Source organism: Lissotriton vulgaris, chromosome 7 (assembly GCF_964263255.1).
Source record: "Lissotriton vulgaris chromosome 7, aLisVul1.2, whole genome shotgun sequence".
In the NCBI taxonomy this organism is placed as follows: domain Eukaryota; kingdom Metazoa; phylum Chordata; class Amphibia; order Caudata; family Salamandridae; genus Lissotriton; species Lissotriton vulgaris.
This window is the reverse complement of record NC_141695.1, coordinates 1,045,113,493-1,045,136,186: the sequence shown is the minus strand read 5'-3', so window position 1 is coordinate 1,045,136,186 and position 22,694 is coordinate 1,045,113,493. Positions and strand designations below refer to the sequence as shown.

The window sequence follows — 22,694 nt, the reverse complement described above, 5'->3', positions numbered from 1 at the left end:
AGGGACATTTAAATCCCCATGTGTTAAGAAAGAACAATTTGAATTTATGGCATTCAGAAAATGTCTGTGTAACTCAGTATGCTTGCATCTGCCATCAAACTAAATATCTGACATAAAAAGCTAAAGCTTTTGGAAAGAGTGAAGAGTTCTACATATGGTAACTCTGAAGAATGGAATTATATGCATCTGGAAGAACCCATATCAATAGGTCAGCCATGAAATGTTTCTGTTTTGGCCCTCAGTTCAACACCAAGTATAACTATTAAGATTCACTGAAAATTATGCAGCATTTTAAAGTCACAGGAATGTAATGAGCTTCAGAGTATGTTTTATTAGTATTTTATGGGATGCCTCTTGCAACCTTATTGTAGGAGAGTAGGATCTGCTTACTATGGTCACCCCCACTTATTGCTGGTGTTTCACTGTTTCTCGACTTTAGTCTGCTAACCAGGACCCCAGCCTAGCTGCTTCCTCTCTAAAATGATTGTATGTACTTTAGAATTTAGACTCACAAGGGTAACCCACTCCAGATTGGTTACTGAGTTACCCTTGTGAGTCCCTAGCATATGGTACCTTAGGTACCAAGGGCATAGGTACCCCAGAGGCCTACCAGGGGCTGAAGCATATATTATGGCACCCCCGGGAAGTCTTCCAAAATGGCACCACAGGACTGCTACTGCAGCCTGGGTAAGGTGGTGCATGCACCCCTTACTAAGATATAGGTTACCTATATCCATCTTTAATCACTGACACATATAAAACTATAAGTCACTCCTATGGCAGGCCTCATCAATCCTGAAGGCAGAGTGCTTGGTTTTGTGTGAGAGGGTGCCCATGCATGAGCTGGGCCCCTCTGCAGCTTTCGGAGCCTATTCTCGGAGGCTGTTCTGTGATGCAGCCAGACCAAAATGCTAACTTTGGAATGGCTGCATGGAAACATGTTTTGTTTGGTGTCAAACACTTTGGAATCCTACCCCTCCCACAAGTCCTGGCAGTGGGGGTAGAATTCCACCCTTCTAGAGGGAGAGACCTGTACACACTGACCTAACCGGTAATAGTTTAAAAGAACCATAGCATCACAAAATGGATGCTGCAGCCACAGACACGGGTCTGACTAATCATGAGCGGAAAATCCGTTCCGCTCGCGGATTTCGCGGATTTTCGGTAAATCCGCGATCCACGAACTCCCGCGAATTTACAGAAAATCCGCGAGATCCGCGAGCGGCGGATTTCGGTGGCAAAAGTTCAAGCATGTTGAACTTTTAACTATTTTAGGATGGCGCCGGCAAGCTGCCAGCGCCATCCTAAAATAGTTACTAAGTTAGCTTCAACAGGAAGCACTAATAGATAAAATAAAGCAGGTGCTCGAGCACCTGCTTTATTTTATCTATTAGTGCTTCCTGATGAAGCTAATTTAGTAACTATTTTAGGATGGAGCTGGCAGCTTGCCGGCGCCATCCTAAAATAGTTAGTTAGTCAAGTCAAGTCAAGTCAAGTCAAGTCAAGTCAATCAATTTATATAGCGCGCTACATACCCAGAGGGTCTCAAGGCGCTTGAGGAAGGGTGGTGAATTACTTGTCAAATATCCACGTTTTAAGTTGCTTTCTGAATGCTAGGTGGTTCTGAGTAAGGCGAAGATGAGTGGGAAGTGAGTTCCAGGTTTTAGCTGCCAGGTAGGAGAAGGATCTACCTCCCATGGTGGTTTTGTTGATGCGAGGTACAGTGGCGAGGGCTTGGTTGGAGGATCGTAGCTGGCGGGAGGGGGTGTAGAAGGACAGTCGTGTGTTGAGGCATTCGGGTCCGATTTCGTAGAGTGCTTTGTGTGCGTGGGTTAGGAGCCGGAAAGTAAACCTCTTATTGACGGGGAGCCAGTGGAGGTTTTTCAGGTGGCCAGAGATGTGTTCTTTACGCGGTATGTCTAATATGAGCCTGGCTGAAGCGTTCTGGATGCGTTGGAGTTTTTTCTGGATTTTTGCGGTGGTACCGGCGTAGAGCGTGTTTCCGTAGTCCAGTCGGCTCGTGACCAGAGCGTGAGTGACTGTTTTTCTAGTTTCGGTGGGGATCCAGCGAAATGTTTTTTTGAGCATGCGAAGAATGTTGAAGCAAGATGAAGAAACGGCGTTGACTTGTCTGTTCATCGAGAGTGAGGAATCCAGGATGATGCCCAGGTTGCGTGCATGGTCCGTCGGGATAGGTGCTTTTCCAAGGGCCTCTGGCCACCAAGAGTCATCCCAGGCGGAGGGGGAGGTGCCTAGGATGAGGACTTCTGTTTTGTCTGAGTTCAGTTTCAGACGGCTGTGCTTCATCCATTCGGCTACTTCTTTCATTCCTTCATGCAGGTTGGTTTTGGCCGTGTTCGGGTCTTTGGTGAGTGATAGGATCAGTTGAGTGTCATCGGCGTAGGAGATGATGTTGAGGTTGTGTTGGCGTGCGATGGCCGTGAGGGGGCTCATGTATACGTTGAAGAGGGTGGGGCTGAGTGAGGACCCTTGGGGTACGCCACAGATGACTTCAGTGGCCTCTGACTTGAATGGTGGGAGGCGGACTCTCTGGGTTCTTCCGGTGAGGAACGAGGTGATCCATTCCAGTGCTTTTCCATGGATTCCGACGTTTCTGAGGCGTTGTAAAAGGGTGCTATGACAGACCGTGTCGAAGGCTGCGGAGAGGTCGAGGAGGATGAGGGCGACTGTGTCTCCATTGTCCAGTAGAGTTCGAATGTTGTCTGTTGCTGCGATGAGGGCGGTTTCAGTGCTGTGCATGGCTCGGAAGCCGGATTGTGAGGGGTCGAGGGATTTGTTGGTTTCGAGGAATGCGGCGAGCTGGTTGTTGACCGCTTTCTCGATGACTTTGGCCGGGAATGGAAGGAGTGAGATAGGGCGGTAGTTTTTGAGTTCGGTGGGGTCAGCTGTGGGTTTCTTCAGGAGGGCGCTGAGTTCGGCATGTTTCCAGCTTTCCGGGAAGGTTGCGGAGTTGAGGGAGCAGTTGATGACGTCTCGGAGGTGCGGTGCTATAATGGAGTCTGCTTTGTTAAAGATGTGGTAAGGGCATGGGTCAGTGGGGGATCCTGAGTGGATAGAGTTCATCAGACGGATGGTGTCCTCAGTGGAGATTGGCTTCCAGTCATTGAGGATGTTCAGGGGGGGGGGGGGTCCTGTAGGGGGTTGGGTGGGTTGGTCTTCGGGTCGGTTGTCGAAGCTGTTGTGGATGCCTGCAATTTTGTTGTGGAAGAATGAGGCTAGGGAGTCGCAGAGGTCTTGAGAGGGGGTGATGTCGTTGGAGTTGGCTGAGGGGTTGGTAAATTCCATGACGATGTTGAATAGTTCCTTGCTGTTGTGGGCGTTGTTATCTAGTCGGTCCTTGAGAGCGTCTTTCTTGGCATTCCGGATCAGTTGGTGGTGTATGCGGGTGGCGTTTTTGAAGGCGTCCTTGGTGCTGGTGGTTGGGTCTTTTTTCCAGGCCTTCTCAAGGGAGCGGCAGAGTTTCTTGGATTTCTTAAGATCATCGTTGAACCAGGAGGCCTTCTTGCTGCCTAGTTTGATTTGTCGTTTTTTCAGTGGTGCTAAGATGTCGGCGCTGTTGGATAACCATTGGGTGAGGTTGGTGGCTGCTTGGTCTGGGTTTGAGGAGTGGGCTGGGGGGTTTTGAAGAAGCGATGAGGAGATCTTGTCGATGGTGATTTTGTTCCAGTTTCTTTGCAGAGTGGGTTGGGGGTGGTTGTTGGAGGTGGGCTTGTTGTAGGTGAAGTGGACGCAGCTGTGGTCAGTCCAAAGGAGAGCTGTGGTGTGGCTGAAGGAGACATGTTTGCTGGAGGTGAAGATAGGGTCGAGTGTGTGACCTGCGATGTGGGTGGAGGTGGTGACAAGTTGTTTAAGTCCGAGGTTGGCGAGGTTGTCCAAAAGGGTGGTGGTGTTGCGGTCGTTGTTCTTTTCAAGGTGAAAGTTGAGGTCTCCCAAAAGGATGTAATCCTTGGAGGGGAGCGCGTGTGGAGTGATGAAGTCCGCGATGTCTTCACTAAACTGTGCGCGGGGTCCTGGTGGCCTGTGGAGGAGGGTGCCTCTGAGTGTGGTCTTGGGGTCGATGTGGATCTGGAAGTGAAGGTGTTCAGAGTTGGCGAGATTGACGTCTGAGCGATAGAGATGCGGATGGATTTCTTATGGACGATAGCGATACCTCCTCCTGTGTGTCGGTACGGTCCTTGCGTATGATCTTATAGTCTTCCGGGATGGCAATGGGCTGAGGAGGCATTCATCCATGTTTCTGTTAGGAAGGCGACGTCCGGAGAGATGGTGTCTAGTAGATTCCAGAGGTCAATGGCGTGCCTGTGGACCGATCGGGTGTTGAGCAGGATGCATTGTAGGTGGTTGGGGTCGGATATCTGTTGTGTGATCGTTGATGAGGGGTTGTTCTTGGTGCCGTCGAACTTGCAGGAGTTGCAGGAAAAGGGTCCATGGGTGTGTCCAGGGGAGGCTTGAACGCAGTTGAGGGAACGGCCGGAGTTGAGGGCTAGGAGGGTGGTGGCATCATAAGTAATGCAGGAGGGGTGGACATTACGAGGACCAGGGGGTCTGGCGCTGGGAGCGGTCCAGGCGCGGACGGGCGTAGACGAGCTTACCTTTGGCGCACCTTCGGCGTGGACGCTGCGCGTTGGTACATCTGACATAAATGGAGAGTGGAGGGGGCGGAGCGTGGGAGGGTCAGCAGGGAGGTGGGGGCGAGGTTGAGGGAGGGCTCGGGTCAACCTGGGAAATGGCCGACCAACAACAACAACAAGGAGCAATGGAGCGCTATGCGGGCCAAAAGGTGCGAGTTCGTGCGCGGAGATAGTGGAGATCGTGACACACTTTAAATAAGAACACAGCCAATGCAATGCAGACAATGCGCAGCTACAATTATTACAGGTACTGCACGGTGAAAGCGATAGCAGTTACCAATCAGCCAAAGCGCTATGCAAATAAATGAACAACAGTGCGCGCTAGCAGGTACAATCACAGTGCCCAGTCAGCAAGCAGATGTAGGCGCTACGATACCACAGGTGAGGGAGGAAGCGGGGGGAGCGACCACTCGCGTTGGAGGCAAGATGGACACAGCTCACTGTGTGGGAGAGGGCGGCTCCTGTAGCTCTCGTGGGTGGGAGGGTCAGCAGGGAGGCGGGGGCGAGGTTGAGGGAGGGCTCGGGTCAACCTGGGAAATGGCCGACCAACAACAACAACAAGGAGCAATGGAGCGCTATGAGGGCCAAATGATTGATGTGTGTTTTGTCAAGGCTGGGTAGGTGTGGGTTCTCCCCATATCTATCGTCGAAAATTAGCTATGATTCTTGATGGAGGCCTTTGCATAATTGACTTTCACTAGCTCAATCCCTGTGCAGTTCCTGTGACCACGCGCTTCTCTGATCCATGCCTGTCCTTTTATACACACACGAGGCATGTGAACTAGCATATAAGCCCTGTCCATTTGGCCCCTCCCCACACACTAGTGGTGTGTGCACCGTCTTCGCGCCCTTTACCCACTTGATGGACAGCTCACTCGAGGGACCCCGGCGCTCTTTGGTGTGATGGCAAAGTTAATCAGCACCCCCAAAAATGTGTGTTTTGTCGAGGCTGGGTAGGTGTGCGCTCTCCCCATATCTATCGTCGAAAATTAGCTATGATGCTTGATGGAGGCCTTTGCATAATTGACTTTCACAAGCTCAATTCCTGTGCAGTTCCTGTGACCACGAGCTTCTCTGATCCGTGCCTGTCCTTTTATACACACAAGAGGCATGTGAACTTGCATATAAGCCCTGTCCGTTTGGCCCCTCCACACACACTAGTGGTGTGTGCACCGTCTTCGCGCCCTTTACCCACTTGATGGACAGCTCACTCGAGGGACCCCGGCGCTCTTTGGTGTGATGGCAAAGTTAATCAGCCCCCCAGAAAATGTGTGTTTTGTCGAGGCTGGGTAGGTGTGCACTCTCCCCATATCTATCGTCGAAAATTAGCTATGATGCTTGATGGAGGCCTTTGCATAATTGACTTTCACAAGCTCAATCCCTGTGCAGTTCCTGTGACCACGAGCTTCTCTGATCCGTGCCTGTCCTTTTATACACACAAGAGGCATGTGAACTCGCATATAAGCCTCGCCCGTTTGGCCCTGCCCCTCACACTAGCGATGTGCACCGTTTTCCCGCTTGGCCATTCCCCACACAATCCGCAAAATCCGCGAATCCGCAAATTCGCGGATTTTGCGGATTGCGAATTCGCAAAATTCGCAAATTCTCGAATTGCGAATTCGCAAAATTCACCCATGCCTAGGTCTGACCTCCTGCTGCTGGACAAAACTTCGACAGAGAAGGCCTGGACTATAGGTTTCCTGTTATAGGGAGGTGTAACCACCTGCCAGACAGGATTTAGTGTATTGGGACTGGGTGGATGCATTCAGAGAATGCTTTTCAGACAGTGCTGGGGGCACACTTGGTATCCCTGTGCATACCCCAGATCAAACCAGTTGCAGGGGCGCTCAGTTCCTACTCTGGCCCGAAACTGGACAAAGGAAAAGGGGTGTAGCCACCCCCCTCCCTTGATCCTCCCATAGGTGGGTCCCCAGAGTATGTCCAACCCCTTTCTATAGTATAAGTAAGGGACCCCTGGCTACAGTAATTTAGATTGTACCTGGACAAAACTCTGATACATATATACTGGAACTTCGACATTCTACAAGACTAGAAGATGGAAGAATCTCCCTTGGTGACTTCCCTGTTCAAACAGGCACCAAAGAAGCCTCTTGCCAGTCTTCATTCTCGAAGCTCCCGCCGGACTCCGAAGAAGTTGCGACTCAGGATGCTTACTTCCAGACTTCTCAGAGGCTAACACAAGATCCCAGCAAAGCTGAGACCTGCAGCCCTCACGAGTGACGTGGGACGAACCGGAACTCCTGGACACTCTGCACATTTGCTAATGCATCGACTTCCCGAGCTTTCCTGAAGTAGTGCATTGGGCTACTTGTAGTCCAAGCCCCGAGCACCATCAGCACTGAAGATTGTGGGCCAACATTCCACGAGTGTTCTGTGAGCCCGCTCCTAGCATTTCTGCTCGAGACCCCTTCATGATCCCTGGTCCATCAACTGGTGGGTCCCCACTGAGGTAATTCTTCTTTCCTTTCAGCTTCCCTGGTTGCTCGAGACGTGCCCTGATTCCCCACCAAGTGGTGGGTCCCTTAGACATTGCTGGTCTGCACCGAAGCCAATCTCTGCTTTCTCCATGGGTTGCTATTGCCAAGGCTTGTTGGGTCCAATATGGAAACCGACACCGCAGCACTCGACATCCTTTGTGGGACAGCTCAAATCCCGCACCTGGTCATCCTCGACACCTCCTGGTCCTCCTGGCTGAAGAGTCAAGCTTCACCTTCTTCACCTGCAAGCACCCGACATCGATGGGCATCCGCTCATCGCCTTCCTGGTCACTGGCATGTGACCCAGACTCTGTTCTCTCTGCTTTCAGGTTCTTCTCTTCCTTGATCCAGGCTTGGATCCACCCAGACACTTTTTTCACTTAGTCGCCAACAGCACTTTGCAGCAGATTGCCATTGAAATCGATGACGAAACCCGACATGAAAATACACCTATGCACCGGGCTTCCCTGGGTGAGGTAACTCGAATACTCTGGTGCTTCCGTGGGTGTTGACTCTAGAACCTCCTAGTTCTAAAGGGGTTTGCTCCAAGTTCTCTTCTAAGTGTCCTTTGGGGGTCCAGCCATTTCCTGACGCGCAGAGCCTCTTGACACATGGTCTATGATCCCACCCTCTCTTTTTGTTGCAGTTTCACATTGTCTGTGAGCACCTGTACCAGCCTCCTTAGAATAGATGGAAGGAAGGCATTCAATGCCAAGAGGATAGCCCCCAGCTTCAGAAGGTTGATATGGAACCAAGACTCCACCAAAGACCAGAGGCCACTGATCTCCACTTCTTCCAGATGGCCGCTCCCACCCCGAAGCAGTGCATTGGTTACCACTGTTAGCTCAAGGTGGGGAAGAGAGAGTCTACCATAGACCCAATCACGGCCCAGTAACCACCGCTGTAGATTGTTTGCAGTCTCCTCCAAAATCTGAACATGGTCGGAGAGGTCCCTTTGATGTTGGGCCCACTAAGACTTCAGATCCGACCTGGCGTGTTCAACCAGCAGGGTGCAAGAGGCCATCAGCCCAAGCAGCCTCAGTGTTGACCTCACTGAAATCCAGGGCTAAGGCTGAAAGATTGGGATCATAGTCTGAATGTCCTGGCATAAAACCGAACCATCTCTAGAATGGCTTCAATAAGAGGAGTGCTTGAAGAGTCAGGTATGACCTCTGTATGGTGATATTTAACCATACAGATGATAGGTTCACTGTAGTCTGAAAGTGGTTGCCTTCTGCCTAGTGTGAGCCCACCTTCAATAGCAAGTCATCAAGAAGGGGGAAGGCCGGCACCCCTGATCACCGAAGGTTTGCTGCCACCACTGGCATCACTTTCATAAACACCTGAGGGGATCTGGTGAGACCAAAGGAAGAACAGCAAACTGAAAATGCTCCTGTCCCATCACGAACCCCAGGGAGCATTGATGGGCAGGCAGGATAGGTTTAGGGGAATAGGTATCCTGCAGGTCTAAAGCCTCCAGGGTCGAGGGCAGACCAAACCTGCGTCAGGGTGAGAGTCTTGAATTTATCCTTCTGGAGAAAGTTGGTGAGAGGGCGCAGGTCTAGAATATGAGGAATGCATCCATCCTTCTTGGGCACCAGAAATTATGGGAATAACAACCAAACCCTACTTCCGTCGCTGGCACCTCCTCGACAGTCCCTCTGGCCAGAAGGGTGTGCACTTCCTTCCGCAAATTGGAGAATTGGTCTTCCGTCAGGTGCTGGGGGGACGGTGGAAGGACTAGAGAAAAAGAGAGGAAGGCATAGCCCTTGCGAACAATCTGCAGGACCTACATGCCTGATATTAAAGATTACCATTGTTGGATTCTGCCTCCCACCAGGAAGCTGTGCTTCCCTAAGAGCACACCAGATGTGCTTAGCAGGGAGGCTCCTGGTGGAAGGCAAATGGACTAGGTGGCCTGTTGACCTTGGCTGAGGAGGCAGTGGAAAGCATGGCCTCAAACTGCTTGGTTCCTTGCTAAGGTGGGACAGGCTGGCAGTATGGGCCACCTAGACCAAATCTGTGAAAGGATCAGTAAGGTTGGTGCAATTGGTGAGGTAGTGAAGATAAGCCTAGAGAGAGTGCAGTAGCTCTTTATATCGCTCTAAAGCAGAAGCCCTGTACCCAAACAGGCAAGCCCCATCAGAGGGCATGTCCATAAGATAGGACTGGACATTGCCAGAGAACCTGGTTGATTGTAACCACACATGGCGGCAAATCGCGACATGGGTGCCAATGGCTTGTCAGATGAAACTGTAGTGTTCAAGCCACAACAAAGTCTAAACTCACCTGCATCACAACTGTCTTGGATGGCCTTGGCAAGGACAGATCAGAGACCTTCATTGACACCAGGGAGGACATGTGTCATCAAGTCTTAAATGGTGTGGGAATAGCGGCCCAATAGGACGCTGACATTTACTGAATGGAGAGCCAGAATGGTGGGAAAGAAAACTTTCTTTACAAAAGTCTCACCCTTTTTGTCTCCCTATCATGGGGAGTGGTCGGAAAAGAGTTGCGATCAGATCTGCGTGTGGACACCTGCACCACTAAACCTCAGCGGAGAAGGGTGGTGAGAGAAGTATGAAGGATTCGCGTTGGCAGGATGATGGCATCTCGCTTTCTGTCTGTTAGCTGGGGGTGCCAGGGTAAGGCTTGGCCAAGGCTCCCAACAAAGTATCTGTCAATGCCTCACTGAATGGCAGAAGGGGTTCGGAAGATGTTTGACGGGCTGGAGGATTTTTGTCAGCACATTTGTTTTTACCGCCAAAGGTGGGGAGCTGGAGGTCAAGCACTTTGTGAGACTGATGGCACCAGACTTGACTGTGATCAAGTGAATGCGAGTGGCCATTTCTTGTGCTTCTTTCTGAACTTACCAGACAATTTGGACCATGATGCAGACCAGCCTATGGAGTAGCTTCAGAGACTCCTGGAGCAGCAACAGGACCAGGACAGAACCTTTGATTTGGGTCGCGACTTAGGTCCCCTTTAGGAGACTTCTTTTGCTTAGCGATATTAAGTTTCACCTCGCAGTCCTGGATTGCCTTCAAGTTTATCGACACACAGTCACTACAGGCCTTGGAGTTGTGACTCGATCCTAGGCACCACAGGCACATCTGATGGGGATCTGTAACAGACATTAATAGGGACAGTTCCTACAAGGCTTAAAAACTGTCATTTTTGGAGGTGACATCCCTTGCACAAAGAATTTGAACAATAAATTGAGATAAGTCTTTTGGAGACAAGATAGAGCATCGGATTTGCATCTGGTGTGGCAGAGAAAATAATGGACCTGACATAGGAGCACAGGAGTGGCACTATATAGACTCCACAAGTCATTTCAGGAGCAGAACAGCACCATTGCAGAGCCGCATGGTGCCACCAACAGGTGCATAGAGGTACAACTGAAAAGTTTCTAGATCCAGTCTAACCCCTAGGGAATATTGCAAAGGTGAGGAATCTTGGGCTAAAGTTCTCTAGCATAATTGAAGGCACTTAAAGTAACTAACTATTTATACTACCCATCTACTACATTTATGTTTGTCATACAAAATCCATCTAAAGATAGCTGCTTTAACCAGGGGCATAGATATCAACAACGCCCCTGATGAAATGGCATCGGGGCCCAATTGAATGAGGGGCCTACTCCATCCGAGTAATAGCTATCTAAGCAAAATACCAGGTGGTGGGCCAATTTTCCACTTCCTTGCATTAAGCTCCATGGCCCGCTTACTACGCCACCGCTCTTTACTGAAAATAAAGATTAGTATATGGGTGTTGATACACTTCCAATGCCTAGAACAGTTTACATTTTCAACACTGGCATGACATTTCTGAACCATAAATCCGTAGCGACAAGCAAAGTAAAATCAGTTCCAATCATCACCTTTAGAGAACTGATTTCTCAAAAAAAACTAAGGGGCATATTATCAAGAACAGGTGATAAAATTATCGCCGCTTTATCGGCAGGAAACTACTGCTAAAGCGGCGATAATGGGCTTGATAATAGGTCCTTGTGAATTCCCATAGCAGCTCAGGTTAACACCAGAACCTGGGCTGCTATGGGAATTCACCAGGGCCTATTATCAAGACCATTATCGCCGCTTTAGCGGCAGTTTCCGGCCGATAAAGCAGCGATAATTTTATCGCCTGTTCTTGATAATTTGCCCCTAAAACCTTTAAAGTAAATAATTTTTTAGGCGATACTTAGATTTTAACGATACAATGACAAGTAAAAAATGTGTTACGAAATCGTACCTTAATCCAAGCAAAGAAAACACTGACTGCAACCATGATGTTGTACTGAATTTGCCAGTAAGCAAGAAAATGAAAATTTGGATATACCGTCGGATCTTTGAGAAGCGTTTCAATCAAAAGATTAACTTCTATAGTTCGATATAAGTTGAAAGCAATGGCCAAAAGTGACATCTAGCAGAGAAAAAAAACATTTAGATACTCTTATATAAATGGAAACTGCATTGAAACAGATTAGGGATTACTGCGTTGCATACCTCTTCAGTCTTCCAACCTCGGCAAATCTTTTAATTACATGGCATTTCAAATAACCAGTTTTAATGATGAAGAAATTACAGTATGCCTATGTTGTTGAGTTGTAATTTTCATACATGCTAAGATGATTACCTTATAAAAACAACTATAGGATTGAATTAAATAAAATATAGCAAGGCTTGAATTTTCCTTGTTACGTCTTTATAATGTAAACAGGAGAACTAGAGAACTAATGAAAATGCAAATTTTAAGGCATACTGGCGGGTACAGTATAATAGAGTTGTGCAGAGTAGTGTATAGTGACGTAAAGTCCAGTGGCACAGAATGCAATGATGCAGAATAGAGTGATGTTGCATAGAGTTGCAGTGACAGGGTGCAGTGCGAATTGGCTTAGAGTGCAGTTGTTAAGAGTAGAGTGGTGTTGAGTGCAGTGGCATAGAGTGACGTGGAGTAGAGCGGTATAAGGTGGTTTGGAGTAGAGTGCAGTGGCATAGAGTAAATATTTTCAGAGTAGAGTGAAGTGGCGTAGAGTAGGGTGGTGCAGGGTACAGTACAGTTGCATAGAGGGGCACATAGTGTAATGACAGAGTAAAGTGGTGTCGAGTGAAGTGGCATAGAGTAGATTAGAGTGGGGTACAGTGGACTGGCGTAGAGTTAAGGGGCATAGAAATGAGTGTTACAGAGTAAAGTGAACTGGCATACAGTGTATTGGCGTAGAGTGCAGTGTTGCACCATGGCATAGAGTACAGTGGTGTAGAGTGAAGTTGTGCATAGTAGACTGGTGTGGCTTAGACTGGAGTGTATTGAGCGCACTGGCGAAGGGTACAGGGGTGCACAGTAGAGTGGCAAGGAGTGCATTGGCATAGAGTAGAGTGGTACAGGGCTGAACATAGAGGCATAGAGTGAAGTGGCATTGAGTGCAGTAGTGTAGAGTTGAGTGGTGCGGAGTGTAGTGGTGCAGAGTAGAGTGCAGTGGTGTGGAGTGGTGCAGAGTTGAGAGGAGTGGTATAAAGTGGAGTATGCATGGTATGGTGGCACACTGCCATTACAGATAATACATTTTCAATTGAAATGACCATTACATTTGCACAGGCATACAATTTTACTAATAAAACACAAAAGTGCACAAATGAAAATGTGTGGAAATTGCATCAGTTAATGTAATGATTTATTTCGATCATATTAAAGTATTTGTTTCCAAAACACTTCGGAAATAAAAAAAAAATGTGCTTCATTTGTATTCCTAATTCTGATATATTCTTAAATACATACACAGTTTATCTAAATGTTGTCATGTGTTAGAAAAACCATCTTGCCTACCCCCAGTATCCAGCAAGATTGTCACATACATTTTCTCACTTTGAAGTCAGAGAAAGAAAAGTAAACAAGCGCTCTCGGAAGACAGTGCCTGACATTTGACCTCGGTCTTTGAATGCACAGCAAATGTGAATGATAAGACCAATATTTAAGGCCTGTTTGAAGAAAGGGAGATCTTGGAAGAATACAGTAAACGCGTTTTTTTGGGCAACAGGAGGGACACATTGAACCAGGAGAGTCTTTAGCAAATAGAAAGCCAGAAAATGCGAGTTATAAACCACAAAGCCAATGGTAATCAGCAGGCGGAATGAATTCCTAGGTCAACTTTCTGAAAGTCCCCAAGATATCTTTAGTAAACTGCAGCCTACAAAAGTGGGGGGGGGGGGGGGGGTGTAAGGAAGGGAGTGGGAGATCGCTTGTCCACCACCCACAGGAATGGAAAAATGGGAGTACAAAATGATAGGGAGGAACAATATAATGAATCAAAGAGACGTGTCTCTACCTTGAGAAAATATAGCAGAGAAGGGAAGCATGATGTGATTTCCGTTAAGAATGGTGAGATGGAAAAGTTGTTTAACTGTTATCCTACTTCTTTGTCAAGGTAATCTCAAATGAAATAATAAACACTGAATTGTCCTACCCATGTGCATGATCCCAGAGCACTTAAGAAAATAAAAATCTATACTTTTCTCTAGTAGTCAATACTGATATATAAAAATCATGATAGAGGGAAAAGTGAAAGTCTTTCACAAACATTTTGTTAATAAAACGGGAGGGTAGATTAAACAGAAAGGCTCCGGGACATGACCTATGAAGATGGTGGCTGTAATGTGCGAGCTTTGCCCCGGAGTCCTGCACAGCCATAATTTCTAGGAGCCATAGGTGTGTGAAATGCTGCTCTGGACAGAGCTGTGACTTGCATGTAGGCTATGGGCTGGGGTGGGGCAGGGCGCAAGCAGCTGGTATCTCCCCCCCCCCCGCCCCCCCCCCCCCGTGGAACCACAGAGATGTGGGCGGCCCAATGAGTGAGTACAGCCTGGGCCACTGGAATTATGTGGCAAGAAAAGGCAAATTATAACGCATAAGGCTTCACATTGTCATTTTTATGTGTTGTAACAGTTTCTGGGCATTGGTTGAACATCACTACTACCAGTTCAATTTCCAAATGTAACAATAAGCAACAGAAAGTTGAGCAGTCCAGCTTTGCAAAGGGCCTTCCACTGCACTGCAACGAGTTGCTGCATTTCTAGTCACTTTTGAACTGTTCGAACTAGAAACAATTATATTTGTCAAAATCTGAAGATTATGTGACAGATGATGGACTATGTGGCAAAACTATAATTATATGAAAATAGCTGGGGCAGCACAATTGCATAATTCTAGTGACCCTGCTACCTCACTGTCCTAAAACATTTGGGCAGTACCAATAATCCATGTACCTATCAAGGGTACTTGCCACAGTTGCTTAAATCTTCAAATCACAAGCAGCTACTCACACTCAAGACAGCTTGCCTACACCATTCACTTTCCATCAGCTATTTAAAACACCACTCAGCTACGTAACCAATAACATGTTTCACTCACAGACATGCACTTGCACAACCTGTTTTGTAAGCTTTCAGATCATCATTTACTTTCAAAAATGTCCCTTGGGGTATAACTTGCCTCAGCCATTTTTACTACTTATTCACTATATCATTTCCAACACCAGGCCACACTTCAATCAATGGATTTGTAGAGTGCTGCTTGTCACCCGTGAGGGTATCCAGGCACTGGCAGGGTCCAGTTGATTAGCCGAATAGCCAGGTATTCAGGGACTTTCAGAACTCTGGTAGAGATTGGGAGGTCTGTAGGTGAAAGGGTAGCTCATTCCAAGACTTCACTGCTAGGTAGAGACCTCCACATCTGCTATGTCGGATGCAGGGTGAGGGTTTGAGAAAGGGACACAGGGACACAGAGCAGAGGATTCTGGTGGGCTGATGAAAGTTCAGGTTCCAGAAGGCGGGTCCGCAGTTGTGTAGGGCCATGTATGCATGGGTCAGGAGCTTTAACTGGCATCTTTTCTGTACACAGTCAGTGGAGTTCTCTAATGTAGGGGGTAATGTGGGTTCATTTAGAGAGAGTAATAATTTATCAAACAATGCAGCCTGATTGCAGTGTGGACTGTTCACAACCTTACGGATCACAATATTGACATCAATCTACTTTTCATAGTTATTTTAATCTTTACTTTAAATACATCTCTGTTATGATTAAAGCATAATCTAGAATTTGTGTGATTCATTACCATTCAGGAAAATCAAATTTAGATAGTTTCCCATATATAAAAAATAACCCAATTCATTTAGTTCCTTTTTCAGGGGTAATCCTAGAAAAAAACAAGCAATGGCATAGCCAATAGGTCTCGCCTTTGGGACCTTATAAGTTTTAAGTTATCCAGCACAATATCCTTGGTGAACAACATCAAGTATTGCATGGCTAAACATTTATAAAGTCCCAAAGGTGAGACCTATTGGCTATGCCAATGCTTGTTTTGAGTTAGTGGCTCATGCAGGTATGCCACTGTGAGATAGAGATGCTGTGAGTGATTTTATAGGAGCCCTTGTGACATTGCGCTTCTTCAAAATGTATCTTAAGTCTGGTGTAATACTTCTAGCCCCTATTCCCATCTTCTCGCACCCAATGCATCCTTAAATGTCCCATGTACAACTAGGATTGACACTGCTATTAGCCCTGCCCTCCAGTGACACTTTACCCGTAACGGGTGGTGGCGGTGGACGTGGTGGTGGTGGTGGATGTGGTGGTGAACGTGGTGGTGGTGGACATGGTGGTGGTGGGGGAGGTGGACGTGGTGGTGGACATGCTGGGGTGGGCGTGGTGGTGGTGGATGTTGAGGTGGTGGATGTGGTGGTGGTGATGGTGGACATGGTGGTGGTGGACATGGTAGCGGTGGATGTGGTGGTGTTGGAGGTAGTGGTGGTAGATGAAGTGGTGGTAGATGTAGTGGTGGTGGACATGGTGGTGATGAACATGGTGGTGGTGATGGTGGACATGGTGGATGTGGTAGTGGACCTGGTGGTGAACGTGGTAGAAATGTTGGTGGTGGTGGCAGTGGACATGGTGGTGGATATGGTGGATGTGGTGATGGATGTGGTGGTGGTGGAAGTGGTGGTGGACATGGTGGTGGTGGTGGACAATGTTGTGGTGGTGGACATGGTGGTTGCTATGGACATGGTGGTGGTGGTGGTGGATGTGGTGGTGGACGTGGTGGTGGACATAGTGATGGAGCTGGTGGTGGATGTGGTGGTGGACATGGTGGTGGTGGACATGGTGGTGGTGAAAGTGGTGGTGGTGGACATGGTGGTGGAGGATGTGGTGGTGTACGTGGTGGTGGTGCTGGTGGTGGTCGTAGTGGTGGACATGGATGTGGTGGTGGTGGATATGGTGCTAGAGGTGGACGTGGTGGTGGTGGATCTGGTGGTGATGGTGGAGGTGGAGGTGGTGGTGTTGTATGTGGTGGTGATCATGCTGGTGGTGGACATTGTGGTGGTGGATGTTGTGGTGGAATTGGACGTGGTCGTGGAGGTGGACGTGGTGCTGGACATGGTGGTAGTGGATGTGGTGGTGGTGGATGTGGTGGACATGGTGGTGGTGAACGTTGTGGTGGACATGAACATGGTGGTGGACATGAAGGTGGTGGATGGATGTGGTGGTGGTGGACATGGTGGTGGTGGACATGATGGACATGGTGGTGGTATGTAGTGGTGGTTGACATGGTGTTGGTGGACATGGTGGTGGATGTGGATGTGGTGGTAGATATGGATGTGGTGGTGGATGTGGTGGTGGTTGATGTGGTGGTGGTGGACATGGTGGTGGTGGACATGGTGGACGTGGTAGTGGATGTGGTGTAGGTAGATGTGGTGGTGGACGTGGTGGAGGATGTGTTGGTGGTGGATGGGGAGGTGGACATGGTAAGGGACCTGGTGGTGGACGTGGTGGTGGACATTCTGGTGGTGGTGGACATGGTGGTGGTGGTGGACGTGGTGGTGGTGGACTTGGTGATGGATGTGGTGGATGTGAGGAATGTGGTGGTGGATGACCTGGTGGTGGTGGACAATGTGGTGGTGGTGGTTGTGGTGGATGTGGGGGTGGTGGACATGGTGGTGGTGAACGTGGTGGTGGTGGAAGTGGTGTTGGACGTGGTGGATGTGGTGGTGGATGACAAGGTGATGGACGTGCTGGTGGTGGATGTTGGGGGTTGTGGATGTGGTGGTGGTGGATGTGGTGATGACATGGTGGTGGTGGACATGGTGGACATGGTGGTGGTGGACGTGGTGGTGGTGGATGTGGTGGTGATGAACATGGTGGTGGTGGATGTGCTGTGGTGGATATGGTGGTGGTGGACATGTTGGTGGTGGACGTGGTGGTGGTGACGACATGGTGGGATGGATGTGGACGTGGTGGCCTTTGGGACCTTATACGTGTTTAGTTATCCAGCACAATATCCTTGGTGCAACAACATCAAGTTTTGCATGGCTAAATATTTATAAGGTCCCAAAGGTGAGACCTATTGGCTATGACAATGCTTGTTTTTAATTAGTGGCTCATGCAGGTATGCAACTGTGAGGTAGAGATGTTGGGAGTGCTTTTATTGGAGACCTTGTGACATGGCACCTCTTCAAAATGTATCTGAGGTCTGGTGTTATACTTCTAGCCCCTATTCCCGTCCCCTCGCACCCAATGCAACCTAAATGTCCCTTGCACAGCTGGGATTGACACTCCTATTACCCCTGCCCTCCAGTGACACATTACCTGTAACGGGTGGTGGCGGTGGACGTGGTGGTGGTGGTGGACATGGTGGTGGTGGACATGGTGGTGGTGGACATGGTGGTGGACGTGATGGTGGATGTGGTGGACATGGTGGTGGATGACGTTGTGGTGGTGGTGGATGTGGTGGGTGTGGTGCACATGGTGGACATGGTGGTGGTAGACGTGGTGGTGGTCGTGGACAACATGGTGGAAGATATGGTGATGGTGGAATACGTGGTGGTGGTGGACGCGGTGGTGGCGGATGTGATGGTGGATGTGGTTGACATGGTGGTGGATGATGTTGTGGTGGTGGATGTGGGGGTGGTGGACATGGTGGCGGTGGACGTGGTGGTGGTGGATGAAATGATGGATGACATGGTGGTGGTAGAACACGTGGTGGTGGCAGACCTGGTGGTGGTGGACATGGGGGAAGGGGTGGTGGAGGTGGTGCTGGACGTGGTGGTGGATTTGGTGGTGGTGGACGTGGTGGTGGCGGATGTGGTGGTGGTGGGAGTGGTGGTGGTGTTGGTGGATGTGGTGGTGGTGGATGTGGTTGTGGTGGATATGGTGGTGGTGGATGTGGTGGACATGGTGGTGCATGTAGAGGTTGTGGATGTGCTCAACGTGGTGAACTTGGTGGTGGTGGCAGAAGTGGTAGACATGGTGTTGGATGTGGTGGTGGTGGACATGGTGGTGGTGCATGTGGTGGTGGTGGACGTAGTGGTAGTGCTGGTGGTGGATGTGGTGGATGTGGTGGTGGTGGTGGTGGTAGTGGTGGAGGTGGTGGTTGTGGACGTGGTGGTGGACATTGTGGTGGTGGACGTGATGGTGGTGGATGTGCTAGACATGGTGGTGGTGGATATGGTTGTGGACATGGACATAGTGGTGGTGAATGGACGTGGTGGACATGGTCGTGGTGGACATTGTGGTGGATGTAGTGTATGTGGTGGTGGTGATGGTGGTGGACATGCTGGTGGTGGTGGACGTGGTGGTGGTGGATGTGGTGGTGGTGGACATGGTGGTGGATGTGGGCGTGGTGGTGGACTTGGACGTGGTGGTGGATGTGGTAGTGGTTGACGTGGTGGTGGTGGACACAGTGGTGGTGGACGTGGTAGCCTTTGGGACCTTATAAGTGTTTAGTTATCCAGCACAATATCCTTGGTGCAACAACATCAAGTGTTGAATGTCTAAACATTCATAAGGTCCCAAAGGCGAGACCTATTGGTTATGTGAGGTGCTGCCGCAGAAACAAACAGCATAAAGGCAGGAATACAATGATTGAGGTTTTTATTGTATCTCAAAGTAAGAGACCTCATCCTACAAAGTCCAGCAAACAACTGACTTGTAGTTTGAGGCAAAACATTCTCTCTAAATAACATTCTACATTGGCACAACTGAGAGGAGCATGAGCCATGGAACATCACAAGAAAGGTTGGCTCAAGATAAGAACACTACAACACCTCCCTCTCATCATCAATAAAACAAAATAGGAAAACCACAGAAAAATAAAACATACTAAACAAACTCTTTAAAGCGATAAGGAATGGATCTTACTCTGTCAGATCTCCTTACAGAGAAATCATCTGCAGAAGTGGAAGGAAGAGAAACATCCAGTTCAGTATCATTTGGACAACATTTGGCAATTCTATTGAGGTTCCAAACCTTGTGATCTTGAGTCCTAACAGCATTACCTAAAAGTTTGATAACCTTGATTGGTTTACTATATTTAGAAACACCGAATTTTATTCTCACTAAATCACCAACACTCACCACAGTTTTTTTTATAGCTTTCCTCACATCATACGCACTCTTCCTCCTATCCATCTTTTCCAACTCTCTTTCTCTCCAACCGGCTGTGTTATCACCAAAACCTGCCACACCAGATAGTTTTGCAGAAATCCAAGGAGGTTTGAGATGGGTACAAAATGACCTACCCTTAAACACGCTAATAGGAGTTACTCCAGTAGAGGAGTGTGCAGTGAATCTATACTTGCAGACCTTTGTCTTTACTGCATCTTCCCAGTCATTGCTAGACACAAAAGCCAATTGCATGACTTCTATTAGTACTCTGATGAACCTCTCGACAACTCCATTGCTCTCTGGATGATACAAAGATGCACGCTTGTCTACAATGCCTCTTTCACTCAGAAACTTCTCTACAATACCAGAAGTGAATTGTACACCGTTATCAGTCAGCACAGAGCTCGGCAAACCTCCACTCAGAAATAAGTCATCCAGAAAGGAGATTACAGAAGAGGAGTCCACCCGATTGACAATCTTGATGAAAGGCCAACTGGAGAACATATCAACACACACCAACACATACCTATCTTGACTTTTAACCTTAATAGGTCCTAGGATATCCAAACAAATATCCACCCAAGACCCTGTGGACAGTTTCCTGAGGACCATCGGTTGAGTCCTACATTTGAGTATCTTATCACTCAAAGAACACTTGGAACAATCCCGCACAGATCTCTCAATTTGAGTATCCATAGCGGGCCACCAATATACCTCTCTGACCCTTTCTTTTGTTTTGGCTATGCCCATATGGCTAGAGTGAGCATTTTCAATTATTTTGGATCTCAACTTCATGGGAGGAACAAGTCTGCTTCCTCTAATCAATAATCCATTGAGGAAAGACAACTGTTCCCTAACACTCCAATATCCTTTAATCCCTTCATCACAGTCCTTCTTCTCACACCAACCATCACGTACAAAGCCCATCACACGCTGCAAATCAGAATCAATCCTCAATTCTGACATCCATTCTTCCTCTGTAATCACGCCTTCCATAACAATACATACTTTAAAATCCTCTGAAGAATCCTCACCAGGAAGAGAATCATCCTCATCATGCTCAGAAATCGAGTCTCCACTAAGCCTGGACAAACAATCTACCAAGATCTTGCTAGAACCAGGCAAATAGGAAACACTAAACTCAAAGTCCTGTAGAGCAACTACCCACTTCCTTATTCTGTGAGAAACACAGTCAATTAATTTTTTCTCAAATACTTCTTTAAGAGGTTTGTGGTCTGAAATGACCGAAAACTGTCTTCCCCATAAAAACTTTTTACGTTTGCGAGTGGCCCAATACACAGCCATAGCCTCTTTTTCGACAACTGAGTAGTTACACTCAGCCCCCCTTAAAGGCCAAGAAATTAACAAGATGGTGTTGTCAACCTTTTCTCCTTTCTGTAAAAGGTCCGCATCAATGCCCTTGCAACTAGCATCAGTCATAACATATGAGTCTCTAGTTGGATCAAAACTAGCAAGATTTTGAGCATGATTGAGAAAGTTCTTGATCAAATCATACTCGGCACAACAATGTTTGCCCCAGACAAATTCTTGTCCTTTTTTCAATGAGACTCTTATATGTTCGGTTTTCTGGGCAAACCCTGGAACAAATTCATTATAACACTCAGCCATGCTAAGAAATTGAACTAATTCATCTTTATTCTCCGGATATTTCAGGTTACTGATTGCTTCCACCAGATATGGCTTGGGCTTAATTCCAGACCCAGAAACCAAATGACCAAGATATTCTATGGCTTCCACATCGAACTTACATTTGTCCAACCTAAGAGTGAGGCCCGCATCTTGTAGCCTACCCAACACCTCAGACACTCTTTCATCATGTTCACAGCGAGACACACCATGCACCAAAACATCATCCAGATAGACTTTGACCCCGTGAAGTCCAGCTAGGATGTTCGTAAATGGAAATGAACCGCTGCACTCCAAGGTAGTTATGATATTCAATAGGTAAAACCGAAAGTATAAGTCTTATAGGTGCACCGGGTGTTCACCTCCTGGATCCTGAGGTGCTATTTAACCAATTGTCTCAAGAATCTTACAACGAGTAAGAATAACCTGGGGCACTCTTGGGCACAATTTGTGCTGTATATGAGTAAACACAAGTAGTCCAAAGTAGAGTATATGTTTTACTCAAATGAATTTTGTAAGTTTTTCCATAATTGTCCAATATTCCATCATATTAACATCATATGGTGAAATCATGAAGGCATATCCATCATTAGTTATCCATAGTAGATATATAAATCAACATCCGCAATATGTTAAATCCCCGATGCATTTCGCGCTGGAAGGCGCTTCTTCAGGGGGTCTGAAAAGTTAAATAGGAAGTATTTGTAACGATACTGAATCTCAGGAGCGAGAAGTGCAAAAGATGTATGTGATGAAAGTGATAGACATGCGTAAGGTTAAGACGAGACTAATCCAAAGGTGCATATCCAGAATAAGAATAAGGACGGGAATCAGGAGTGAAATTAACCTTCAAAGAACGAGTATGGGAGCAGTGTCTAAGTTTACTTGTGCCGGTTAGAGAGCAAACAAACGTGTGAGGGATGATACAAGTACAAGGGTGGTAGAGATTACATAAATCAGAGCGTGCGATCCGGAATAGTAGTGAAGGTGGTGGTAACACATGACTTCCCAATAGTGAACATAGGGAAAAAAACCAATAGCCATAATGGAGACGATAATAGCATGCAAGTTAACCAAAATTGATACCCGAACGGCAAATGTGAAATGAGAGTACAGTTTGAACGAACTGAGATGATCCTCACCCGGTAACTGTGGAAGAAGTATACACCGGTAGTACAGTGATGCGGAGAAAGCCAGGTCCCGGCTGTCCGCGAACCCGGAAGACGCCGCGCATGCGCAGTGCATGGGTATATTCCCAAACGAAATCAAACATAGAAGAAAGACCCTCTGTGTATAAACAACCTTGTGCATCGCTAAAGAAGACAGTGTGTATCAAGCCCAAAGGCTATAGTCTAGTGATATAGATGTTACAAAAAAGTTAGTACTTATAATGATGTGAATGTAAAACAGAAAGAAGAAAAATAATAATAAAGAGAAGGGAAATAAATAAAAGATATGGAGAAGA

General features: G+C 47.6%; 1 protein-coding gene across 1 annotated transcript in view; it reads right to left on the bottom strand.

Annotated features, from left to right (window-relative positions):
* Nucleotides 1-22,694, bottom strand: part of PKD2L2 (polycystin 2 like 2, transient receptor potential cation channel) — a 1,643,803-nt gene that overhangs the window by 841,784 nt on the left and 779,325 nt on the right. The window contains exon 8 of the mRNA XM_086929456.1: nt 11,405-11,575. Coding sequence (XP_086785582.1) covers nt 11,405-11,575 — 171 coding nt within the window. The remainder of the gene's footprint in view (nt 1-11,404; nt 11,576-22,694) is intronic.